The sequence below is a fragment of the Jaculus jaculus genome, chromosome 5 (assembly GCF_020740685.1).
Source record: "Jaculus jaculus isolate mJacJac1 chromosome 5, mJacJac1.mat.Y.cur, whole genome shotgun sequence".
Lineage (NCBI taxonomy): Eukaryota > Metazoa > Chordata > Mammalia > Rodentia > Dipodidae > Jaculus > Jaculus jaculus.
In genome coordinates, this window is record NC_059106.1 from 125,635,060 (window position 1) to 125,648,075 (window position 13,016).

Genomic DNA, 13,016 nt, shown 5'->3' on the forward strand with positions numbered 1-13,016 from the left:
TACCTCTTCAGCCCATAATATGTATAGTTTTTATGTATTCATTTAAACAAATCCAATAAAACAAGAACTTTTCATGAAAGAAAGTTGAGTTGTCTTAATTGACATGGCTTTTTGTATTAGCTTCAGTTCTGTGAGCTATGAGGTATAGGTTATTGTTTTAACCATGGTAGCTGTTTCCTGTGCATTTTGAGACTTGTGCTTTTGTAATGCATTTTCTGTAATATTGATAAATTAGCATTTAAATTCATCTGATTTTTCATATAACTTTATAGCACATCACATTTATCAGTTTGTGTCCTATGTGTGAGTGTACAGAGGAAGAGCAAGAGTGAGAACAAGCACACTTTGCAGCTGTGGGAGTTTGAGTGGTAATGAAATTTAACTAAACTAACTGTCCTGTTTCGTTTCAGGTTGTCTTCTTACACAATGATAGATACATTGAATTTCATTCACAGTCAGGTTTTTACTACAAGACCAGAATACCTAAGTTCGGCAGAGATTTCTCTTACCACTATCCATCCTGTGACTTGTACTTCGTTGGTGCAAGGTACTAATCGGACCAGTTTTTGTTTCTCCCTTCCACTTCCCACACAGCCAGCTTCTCTGAAGTTACTTGTACTTTTTGTCCACGTAAGTGGCTTCAGATAAAGTGATAAGTGGTTATGTTGGTGAAAGATTATAAACCTTGGAAACAAGGGATAAGCTAAACAAACCGCTCTAAGTGGTACCATTGTAAACTTTAATACCTGCTATTTTGCTTAATAAGATCATTTCTGATATTAAAGATGCTTATGATACTTACATGCATGTCAGAGTTAAGCCAGCAAGCGTTAATGGGAAGTATACAAGCTTGTACAGTATATATATATAGTCCAGTTGCCGCAATGCATGAGACGGGTAGTATGCATTTTTCTTTGTGTTTCTCAGATATATTTACTTCCCCAACCTTGTGGTTCCAGTTTTAGGTTTGTTTGTTGTCAGTGGTGAAGTTCTGTTTGGGCTAGTTTGTGACTGTGGACTTTGGTTCAAAACCATCCAGGCCAGATACAGAAGTACTTGTATGTAATCCTAGCACTCAGGCTAAGGGAGCAGGATCAAGCCAGTCTGTCAAAACAGTCTATTCTGTTTCAAAACAAAAAGTAAAAACCAAATGACCAAAACCACTTGGGAGAAGACTTGAAACAAAATCAGGCTTTATCCCTCCCTTTCAGTTACTTTAGGTTCTGTGGTGACTTCTGTGAGCATGCGCTCTACACCTGGACAGCTGCATGGGTAACCTGAGCTTCTAGCCCTGCTGCATGCTACCCAACAACTTTTTTGTTTGAGGAAGGGTCTTACTCTAACCCAGACCGGGAATTCACTATGTAGTCTCACGGTGGCCTCAAACTCATAGTGATGTAGCTACCTCTGTCTCCTGAGTGCTGGGATTAAAGGCGTGCACCACCATACCCAGAGAACTTTTTGTTTTCTTTTACAAGGTAGGGTCTTAAACTAACCCAGGCTGACCTGGACTTCACTACGTAGTCTCAAGGGCGGCCTGGAACTCACAGTGATCTTTCTGCTTCTGCCTCCTGAGTGCTGAGACTAAAGGTGTGCACCACTATGCCGGATTTAGTTTGCCAGATTTTTAGCTTTCTTTCTTTCTTTGCAGCTCTGAAGTTTATAGACTAAACTTAGAACAAGGACGGTACCTGAATCCTTTACAAACTGATGCCGTGTGAGTAGTTTTAATAGTACTGCTATATTTATTTTGACCAGGAGGTGGAGCCAGATGCTCAGGTTGTTGTCAATATCATAAAGCTCAAATAATATGCTTGCATTTGACCAGCACTCTGGGCAACTTAGTTACACATACACGCATGCACACACCTTGAACAACCAAAAGAAGAATCCTGTAGTAAGAGTAAATACCAAATCTATGATTTCCCCTAAAATGTAATATATCAGTTTATTTAATAACTTACTTTATGTTTTTTTAAATAACCTAAAAAAAGATATCATTAACTAGTTTCTCAAACAGTGGTAGAGTGTCTGCTTAATGTATACAAGGCCCTGAATTTGATTTTCAGCACTAGACAAATGGTTTTTTAAAATATTTTATTTATTAGAGAGAGAGAGAGACAGAGAATGAGTATGCCAGGACCTCTAGACTCTGCTAATGAACTCCAGATGTATACTCCGCCTTGTGCATCTGGCTTTACATGGGTATTGGGGAAATGAACTTAGGTCCTTAGGCTTTGCAGCCAAGCACCTTAACCACCAAGCTCTCTCTCCAGCCCATGAATTGTTTTGGCTTTAATTTTTTATTTTTATTTTTTATTTTTCAAGGTAGGGTCTTGCTATAGCACATGCTGACCTAGAATTCACTATGTAGTCTCAGGGCGGCCTCAAATGCATAGCAATCCTTGTACCTCTGCCTCCTAAGTGCTGGGATTAAAGGCATGCGCCACCATGCCTGGCTCCATTAATTAGGTTTTATAAGCAAAAAATACACTGAAAGACCAGTGATTACTTTTGGGGGGGAGTGTTGAGGTAGGGTCTTGTTTTAGGCCAGGCTGACCTAGAATTCACTATGTAGTCTTAGGCTGGATTTGAACTCATGGCAATCCTTCTACTTCTGCTGTCTGAGTGCTAGGATTAAAGGCATATGTCACCACAATGTGTGGCTAGTGATTTCTTTAAAATTGAAAAATTACTATTTTTTATTTTTAATATTAAGCTTTCATTTATAATTTTCTTTATCATATTTTTCTCATGTAGAAAAATCTCGAGTTATGAGCAATGACTTTTGACTTTCTTTTTTGAGGTAGGGTTTCACTCTAGCCCAGGCTGACCTGGAATTCACTATGTAGTTTCAGGGTGGCCATTCTCCTACCTCTGCCTCCAAAGTTCTGGGATTAAAGGAGTGTGCCACCTCACCTGGCTGCAAGTATTGATTCTTTTAAAAAAATTTTTATTTATTTTTTAAAAATTTATTTATTTTTATTTATTTATTAGAGACACAGAGAGAGAGAGAGTAAGAATGGGTGCTCCAGGGCCTCTAGCCACTGCAAATGAACTCCAGATGCATGCGCCACAATGGGCATCTGTCTTATGTGGGACCTGGAGAATTGAACCTGGGTCCTGAGGCTTCACAGGAAAGTGGCTTACCTGCTGAGCCACCTCTCCAGCTCTGATTTCTTTTTATTTATTACTTATTTGAGAGAGAGAGAGAGAGGGTGGGAGGGAAGAAGAGTGGGCACACCAGGGCCTCCAGCCATGCAAATGAACTCCATATATATGTAACACCTTTTGCATCTGGCTTACATTGGTCCTGGGGAATCAAACCGAGGTCCTTTGTCTTTGCTGGCAAATGCCTTAACCACCAAGCCATCTCTCCAGTCCCAAGTACTTTTTTTCCCCCCTCAGGTTCTTTTTTTTTCCTTTTCACAATTTTTATTAACATTTTCCATGATTATAAAAAATATCCCATGGTAATACCCTTCCTCCACCCCCCCGCACTTTCCCCTTTGAAATTCCATTCTCCATTATATTACCTCCACATCTCTTTTTTTTTTTTGATATTATTTATTTATTATTTAACAGAGAAAGACGGGGGGTGGGGGAGGGAGAGAATGGGTGTGCCAGGGTCTCTAGCTGCTGCAAATGAACTCCAGACACATGTACCCCTTTGTGCATCTGGCTAACATGGGTCCTGGAGAATCGAACCTGGGTCCTTTGGCTTTGCAGGCAAACACCTTATTGCTAAGCCATCCCTCTAGCCCCAAGTACCGATTTTTGTTTTGTTTTGTTTTTGTTTGTTTGAGGTAGGGTCTCACTCTAGCTCAGGCTGACCTGGAATGCACTGTGTAATCTCAAGGTGGCCTTGAACTCATGGTGATCCTCCTACCCCTGTCTAACGAGTGCTGGAATTAAAGGCATGCACCACCACGCCCAGCTCCAAGTACTGATTTAAAAAAAAAATTGCGTGTATGTGTGTGTGTGTGTGTGTGTGTGTGTGTGCCGCAGTATGCATGTGGAGGTCAGAGAACAACGTCAGGTTTTCTGTGCTCCATCTTCTTTGAGACAGGCTGCTATAAACAAACTAACAGACTATAAAGGAACATCAAATTAGGTGGTATATGAGCTTTGGATTCTCCTGGCTCTACCTCTTATTGTCTTAGAAGTGTTGAGATCACAGATGTCTGTACCACTTTGCATCTGGCTTTATATAGGTGTTAGGGAATTGACTCTCGGCTAGCAGGCTTTACAAGCAAATGCTTTAACTGCTGAGCCACCTCCCCAGTCCCCAGCCACCATTTTTAGTTTTTAATTTCATATGCTTTTATTTTTTGATTTATTTGCAAGCAGAAATAGAGAGAGAGAGAGAGAAAGAGAATGAATGGGCATGCTAGGGCCACTAGTCCCTGCAAACAAACTTCAGATGGATGTACCACTTTGTATGTCTGGCTTTACATGGGTACTGGGAAATCGGACCCAGGTTGTTAGAATTTGCAGGTAAGTGCCTTAACTGTTGAAACATCTCTCTAGCATATATATACATATTTGTTTTTTCAAGGTGGTGTCTCACTCTAGCTCAGGCTGACCTGGAATTCACTCTATAGTCTCAGGGTGGCCTTGAACTCATAGTGATCTTCCTACCTCTGCCTTCCAGTTGCAGGGATTAAAGGCGTGTGCCACCACACCTGTCCCCTCATATATTTTTTTGTTAACAGACATTTAAAATTAAAAAAAAAACATTTATTTATTTTTTTACTTATTTATTTATGAGAAAGAGAAAGAGGCAGATAGAGAGAATGGTCACACCAGGGCCTCTAGCCTCTGAAAATGAACACTGGATGCATGCGCTACCTTGTACATTTGGCTTACATGGGTACTTGGAAATCGACCTGGGTCCTTAGGTTTTGCAGTCAAGCGCCTTAACTGCTAAGCCATCTCCCCAATCCCATTTAAGCTTTTAAAAACTGTGTTACACATTTTTAAATTTAAATATTTAATTAATTAATTTAAGAGAGAAAGAAGCAGATAGAGAGGGAGAGAATGGGTGTGCCAGGGCCTCCAGTCCCTGCAAACTAATTCCAGATGCATCTGGTTTACATGGCTATTGGGAAATCAAAGCTGGTTACTTTAGTTTTGCGGGCAAGTGCTTTAACCGCTAAGCCATCTGTCCAGCCCCCACTCCTTTTTTTCCTTGTTTTCAACATAGGGTCTCCCTGTAGCCCAAACTGACCTGGAATTCACCAAGTAGTCTGACGCTAACCTTGAACTCACAGTGATCCTCCTACGTCAACCTCCCAAATACAAGTGCTGAGGTGTGTGCCACCACGATCAGCTTGCATTACACCTTCTAAGATATATTTACCTTGTTAAAAAAGCAATTGGGGGCTGGAGAGGTAGCTTAGCAGTTAAAGCGGTTGCCTGCAAAACCAAAGGATCTGGGTTCGATTCTCCAGGACCCACGAAAGCCAGCTGCACAAGGGATGCACACGCATATGGAGTTTATTTGCAGTGACTGGAGGCCCCGATGAACCCATATTCTCTCTCTCCATCTTTCTCTCTCAAATAAATAAAATAGATTGGGGGGAAAAAAGCAATTGGAATTTTGTGGAAGAGGGAACAAAAAGAACGTAAGAGCCACAGGGTGGGAAGGACTATTCAGAGGCATTGTCTCCCCGCACCCCCCTCCTCCCCATGACTGGTTGCTGCTTTCACAACTCAGCCCACAGCTCCATGTTGAGTACCAGCAATATACTAAGGAGGGCCCTCAGTGGAGTGGGTGCAGGGAGGAGAAAATATGTCCATACAAAGTTTCTACTTAATAATTTTTTTAAAAATTTTTATTTTTAAAAATTTTTATTAGCATTTTCCATGATTATAAAAAAATATCCCATGTTAATTCCCTCCCTCCCCCCCAACTTTCTCCTTTGAAATTCCATTCTCCATCATATTACCTCCCCATCACAATCATTGTACTTACATATATACAATATCAACCTATTAAGTACCCTCCTCCCTTTCTCTTCCCTTTATGTCTCCTTTTTAACTTACTGGCCTCTGATACTAAGTATAAAAATTTTTTTAAAAAAACTTTTTAGTGGTTGGAGAGATGGCTTAGCGGTTAAGGTGCTTGTCTGCAAAGCCTAACGACCTAGGTTTGGATCAGTTCCCTAGTATCAACATAAAGCCAGGTGCCTACAGTGGTGCACACATCTGGAGTTTCAAAGTGCAGTGGCTGGAGGCCTGGCATACCCATTCTCTCTCTCCCTCTCTCTCTCTGCTTGCAAATAAAGTTTTTTTATTTAAAAAATGTAATTGATTAGTAATTATTTGATTTATTAATTATTTGAGAGAGAGAATGTGGGTGCATAAAGGCCTCTTACCACTGCTAATAAACTCCAAATGCATATACCCCTTTGTGCATCTGACTACATGGTTACTGGAGAATTGAACCTGGGCTGGCAGGCTTTGCAAGCAAGTAGCTTTAACTACTGAGCCATCTCCCCAGCCCTAATTAATTGACTTATGCTTGCTCTTTTGCATATGTTTTAGTTTGTTTACCTTTTTTTCCTCTCTCTACTTTTTTTCTTTTGCAACAGTCTCATTATATACCCTGTGGTAATCCTTCCTCTGCCACCCAGTGTTGAGATAAAAGGAGTGTACCACTATGCTAACCACATGTACTTGTGTGTGTACGTGTGTGTGTGTGTGTGCCATTGCACATGTGTGGAGGTTGGAGGACAACCTTTAGGTGTTGGTCCTTGCCTTCTACCTTGGTTGAGGCAGGGTCTCTCAATGTTCACTGCTCCATTCACCAGGCTAGCTGGCCTGCAAGTGTTCAGCATGTTTTCCTGTCTCTGCCTCCCTGCTTACACAGGTGAACTGAGATTATAGATGCTGATGTTGGAGAGTATGGCTTTCTTTGTGTTCTGGAGACCCAGTCTCAGGTACTTTTGTGTGCATTGCAAGCACTTATCCACTGAGCTATCCCTAGCCCTACACATACCTGTTATTCAAAGAGTATTTTTACAAATACTTTTGATTTATTTGCAAGGAAAGAGAGGGAGAGACAAAGGGTACATCAGGGCCTTTTGCCACTGCAAATGAACTTCAGATGCATGTGCCACTTTGTGCACCTGGCTTTTTGCTAGTACTGGGGAATTGAATGCAGGCCAGCAGGCTTTGTGAACAGTGCCTTTAACTGCTGAGTCATCTCTCCAGCCCCTCAAAGAATATTTCTTGAGGAATTCCCTGTCATCGTCATTGTATAACCCTTTACCTGTCTCTGCTGTCTCACGCTGACTGCAGGCTCAGGGCAGGTTCTGCACTGACTCTATTTCACAGAGGGCAGCTGCAGCTTAGGGTAGTTAGGTGGTTTTTCCAGGGTGCTGTATTCTTGCTCATCTCTACATACAGAGCTTATTGCATTTGCTTTATTGCTTTGAGAGGATTCTTAAAGGTTAGAAGAATAGATAGTGATTTAAAAACTGAAGAGAAAGCCAGGCATGGTGGCGCACGCCTTTAATCCCAACACTTGGGAGGCAGAGGTAGGAGAATTGCTTAGAGTTTGAGGCCACCCTGAGACTCCATAGTGAATTCCAGGTCAGCCTGGGCTAGAGTGAGACCCTACCTCGAAAAACCAAAAAAAAAAAAAAAGAGAGAGAGAGAGAGAGAGAAAAGAACACACACATAAAACAAGTAAGCTGGTAAGATAGTTTTGTTCCATGTTGGCTTAAAATATTTTTATTTTCTCTAAAAACCAAATTTGATGTCTGGAGATATGGCTTAGTGGTTAAGGCACTTGCCTATGAAGCCTGAGGACCCAGGTTCAATTCCCTGTACCCACGTAAGCCAGATGTACAAGGTGGCTTATGTTTCTGAAGTTGTTAGCAGCAGCTGAAGGCCCTGGCTTGCCCATTCTCTCTCTCTGCCTCTTTCTCTCTGAAATAAATAAATAAAAAACAAACTTGTAACTTCACATTACTGCATAATGAAAGATAATGTACTCCTTAGTTTTTGTAATATCAATTATTTATTAAGTGGTTTCTGCACTTCAGACACAGTTGAATATCTTATAGTCTTTTTCATTTAATCCTTAATGAGGTAGGTCAAATATCCATCCACCAAGACAGAAAGTGAGGCCTAGTTTGTTTGTCCAGGTCTTAAGATTGCCGTAGTGATAGCCTGTGTTCTTCAGAATGCTACCTTGCCTTGAAAGAAAATAGAATGACCTATTTTTTTGGTTTATTTTTATTTATTTGAGAGCAACAGACAAAGAAAGAGGCAGAGAGAGAGAGAGAGAGAGAGAGAGAGAATATGGGTGCACCAGTGTTTCCAGCCACTGCAGACAAATTCCAGAGGCGTGTGCCCCCTTGTGCATCTGGCTAACGTGGGTACTGGGGAATCGAGCCTCAAACCGGGGTCCTTAGGCTTCACAGGCAAGCGCTTAACTGCTAAGCCATCTCTCCAGCCTAGAGAGACCTTTTTTCCTCATGGTGGTGGGATAGTGTTTCAGAAGGAAAGCCTTTTCTGTCACCTGGCAGGTAATCTCACCCTGGACATCAGAAGTTCTGGTGGTCCTTAATGCTTTCATTCCTTTATGTTTTCATTTGAGGTGAATGATGGGGAGTCTGCATGTCTTCTGTCTCCAGAAATGTGGATTTCCTGTGGACTTAGAAAGTTTATCAGATATTTCCTCCTAAAGTAGATGCCATCTAATAAGTTTCCTTTGTTGCTTTACTGTTGTAGGGAGAACAATGTTTGTGACATAAATTCAGCACATGGCTTGTTTGCCACAGGAACAATTGAGGTAAGCATATGCTGTCTTTATTTTTTAAAATATCACATTTAATAATAATTGAAATTAATTTGTGTGAGTATGTATATGTACACATGTGTGCATGTGGAGGCCTGAGGTAGATGTCAGATATCTTCTTCAATCACTTCACCTTAGTTTTTTTTTGAGACAGGCTCTCTCACTGAACCTAAAGATCACTAATTTGGCTAGACTGTCTAGCCAGCAAGCCCTAGTGATCCTCCTGTTTGCCTCCCCAGTGCTGGGATTCCAAGAATGCCATTATCACACCTTATGCTCAAACCTCCTGTGCTTGTATGACAGACACTTGATTCTCTAGCCTTATAAAGAAAAAAAAATATATATATATATAAATTATATATATATATGTGTATATATAGATATATATATACGCATACATGCATACATACACACACACACACGCACACACAATTATTTCTCTGTGTGTGTACATGTATGGATGTACCAGGGTGTCTTAGTGCTGCAGATGAATGCCAGACACGTGTGACTTTTCTTTTGAAATATTTCATTTTTATTTATTTATTTGAGAGAGAGGGAGATAGAGAATGGGCATGCCAGGGCCTCCAGCTGCTGCAAATGAATTCCAAAAGCATGCTCCACCATTTTTTTTTCTTGGTTTTTTTGAGGCAGGGTTTTACTCTAGCTCAGGCTGACCTGGAATTCACAATGCAGTCTCAGGGTAGCTTCGAACTCATGGTGATCCTCCTACCTCTGTCTCCCAAGTGCTGGGATTAAAGGTGTGCACCACCACACCCAGCATGCTCCACCTTTTGTATCTGACTTATGTGGGTCCTGGGAAATTGAACCTAGGTCCTTTGGCCTTGCAGGCCAGTGCCTTAACTGCTAAGCCATCTCTCTAGTCATTAGCCCCCACCCAGCCCTTTTAAGTTTTTTTTTTTTTTTTTTTGAGGTACCATTTCATTCTAGCCCAGGCTGACCTGAAACTTACTCTGTAGTTCCAGGCTGGCCTCCAACTCAAAGCAGTACTTCTACTTCTGCCTCCCAATTTCTGGGATTCAAGGCATTCACCACCATGCCCAGTTTCATGCATGTGACTTTTTGCATCTGGTTTTACATGGGTTCTAGGGAATTGAACCCAGACTGGTAGACTTTGCAAACAAGTGCTTTTAACTGCTGGGCCATCTCCCCAGCCCCCAAAATCTTTACTTAAAGATAGACTTACTTTATTCCTTAGAGAGATGTCAGTAAGGCAGTGCCTTTGGTTTGCATGTAACATTTTCCTTGTCATACAAAAGACTTGGTTATTGCACAGGGGCTGAAAGTTCCCACCTGCCTCAGATTGGAAGACATTGATATTGTTCTGGTGAGCTGTGGGACAATATAGGCAACTAAATGTAGCCTTTCCTTGTGGCTCTCCACAAACATTGCATGTAGTCACGCTGGTTCTTAGTGAGGCACTATATCATAGAGTCCTGCTCTTTCACAGTATCTACATATAAAAACAAATTATTATGTATGCATGTGCCCATGTATGTGCAGGCATGGGCACGCCCGGGCCTCTTACTACTAAACATGAACACCAGACAATTGTGCCACTTTTTGTGTCTGGCTTATGTGAGTGGCTTGGGAATTGACCCTGGGCCAGTGAACTTGCAAGCAAGTGTCATTAACTGTCATTAGCCATCTTCCCATTCCTGTTCTTTGTTGTTGAGATAGAGCAGACTCTTGCTCTATCCCAGGCTGACTTCAAATTTGTGGCAATCCTCCTGGCTTAGCCTCCTGTGGACTGGATTACAGGCAGGAGCCACCATGCCTGGCTTCTTGTGAGTCTGTACAAACGTTTGAAAAGAAAAAGAGAAGCTGGGCATGGTGGTGCATGCCTTTAATCCTAGCACTTGGGAGACAGAGGTACCCTACCTTGAAAAACCAAAAAAAAAAAAAAAAAAAGAGAGAGAGAGAGAGAGATGAATGGGGTAGCTTGTTCTGTGGGTAAGTGCCTGAGACCTTCAGTTTGATTGTACAGCCCCCACATAAAGAGTTGGGTATATAGCTGTACATGTCTATAACCCCAGTCCTGTGTGAAAACTGCAGCTCCAGGTTCTGAGAGAGTTTCTATCTCAAGGAAATACTTGAAGAGCCATAGAGAACGAGATTTAATGTTATCTCTGGCCCTGACATGTGCGAATCTACACATACAGGCATACCACATATACAAACCACACCATACCACATCATACCACACATACTCCAAATACCAAAGCACAGCAAAACAAAAGTCTAATACTGTGTTTTCAAAACAGATTATCATTTTGTGGAAATAATTCTAAAGTATATGTAGGTGTATAATTGGTTTGTTTGTGTCATTCTTTGTCTCTCTTTCTTATTTTGTTTTTTCAAGGTAGGGTCTCACTCTAGCTCAGGCCGACCTGTAATTCACTATGTAGTCTCAGGGTGGCCTTGAACTCATAGTGATCCTCCTATCTCTGCCTCCCAAGTGCTGGGATTAAAGGTGTGCACCACCACACCTGGCTTGTTTTGAGCCATTTGAAACAGGTCATAGACATGATATTTCATGATATTTCAACCCTAAAGATTTAAAAGGCATTTCTGAAAAGCAAAGTTCTATCCTCACTACTAGGGAGACACTTTAACTCAGAGTTCAAGGCTGGCTGGCCTGGACAGTACAATGAGGTTCTTACTTAAAACAAAACAAAAAAGATAGCCAGGCTTGGTGGTGTATACCCTTAATCCCAGATCCCAGGAGGTAGAGGTGGGAGAATTACTGCGGGTTGGCCAACCTGGGACTACAGAGTAAGTTCCTGGTCAGCCTGGGCTGGAGTGAGAGTTCATTTATAGTGGTTAGAGGTACTGGAACACCCATTCATATTCCTTCTCATTCTCTTTATCTCTCTCCTGTAAAAAAAAAAGAAAACCAAAATAAATAGATAAATAAAAATAAAAACTTTACCTGGCCTGGTGGTGCACACCTTTAATCTCAGCATTTAGGAGGCAGAGGTAGGAGGATTGCTCTGAGTTCAAAGCTAGCCTGATACTACATAGTGAATTCCAAGTCAGCCTGGGCTAGAGCAAAACCTTATCTCAAAAAACCAAAATAAGGGCTGGAGAGATGGCTTAGCGGTTAAGCACTTGCCTGTGAAGCCTAAGGACCCCGGTTTGAGGCTCGGTTCCCCAGGTCCCACGTTAGCCAGATGCACAAGGGGGCGCATGCGTCTGGAGTTCATTTGCAGAGGCTGGAAGCCCTGGCGTGCCCATTCTCTCTCTCTCCCTCTACCTGTCTTTCTCTCTGTGTCTGTCGCTCTCAAATAAATAAATAAATAAATTTTTAAAAAACCCAAAATAAATAAATAAAAGTTAAAAAAAACACTTTTTCTATAAAATCACAATACTATTGTTATTGCTAAGAAATTTTAACATTCATAAAATTGATGTTAAATATTTAATGGTGAGATGTTTTATTATTTTCTCAGTTATACCAACATGTTTTTCATTGCTTTTTCTTCCTACAGCATCAAATCTAAGGTCCAATCAAGAGTCACACATTTTATTTTGGACTGTTACTACCAGTAGTTAAGGCACTTGCCTGCAATGCCTAATGGCCTGGGTTTAGTTACCCAGCACCCATGTAAAGCCAGATGCACAAAGTGGTGTATGTATCTAGAGTTTGTTTGCAGTGGCTAGAGGCCCTTGTGCACCCTTTCATTCATTCATATTCTCTCTTTCCTTGCAAATATGTAAACAAAAAAATTAAAAAATAATCACCTCATGTTAAAACATTTAAAAAGTATTAAGATCATAGGTAGGCAAAAATTTTGCATGAGGGCTGGAGAGATGGCTTAGCGGTTAAGCGTTTGATGTCAAGCCTAAGGACCCCAGTTCGAGGCTCGATTCCCCAGGACCCACATTAGCCAGATGCACAAGGGGCGCACGTGTCTGGAGGTCCTTTGCAGTGGCTAGAGGCCCTGGCGTGCCCATTCTCTGTCTATCTATCTGCCTCTTTCTCTCTCTGTCTGTTGCTCTTAAATAAATAATAAAAAAAGTTTTGCATGAGATAATGATTATAGAGTTTATTTTCTATGTATGTTTGAAAATTTTCTAGTAGCAGTTTTTGCTTAGGCTGGTTTTTCTTTTCTTTAGGGTCGAGTGGAATGCTGGGACCCAAGAGTAAGAAACAGAGTTGGGATGTTAGACTGCGCATTAAGTA

The 13,016-nt window shown here is 41.3% G+C and overlaps 1 protein-coding gene across 2 annotated transcripts in view; it reads left to right on the plus strand.

Annotated features, from left to right (window-relative positions):
* Window positions 1-13,016, plus strand: part of Nol10 (nucleolar protein 10) — a 115,334-nt gene that overhangs the window by 18,240 nt on the left and 84,078 nt on the right. For both annotated transcript variants that reach the window (XM_045150422.1, XM_045150423.1), the window contains exons 6-9: window positions 411-547; window positions 1,652-1,717; window positions 8,746-8,806; window positions 12,950-13,016. The exon at window positions 12,950-13,016 is cut by the window's right edge and continues 19 nt beyond it. In XM_045150422.1, coding sequence (XP_045006357.1) covers window positions 411-547; window positions 1,652-1,717; window positions 8,746-8,806; window positions 12,950-13,016 — 331 coding nt within the window. The remainder of the gene's footprint in view (window positions 1-410; window positions 548-1,651; window positions 1,718-8,745; window positions 8,807-12,949) is intronic.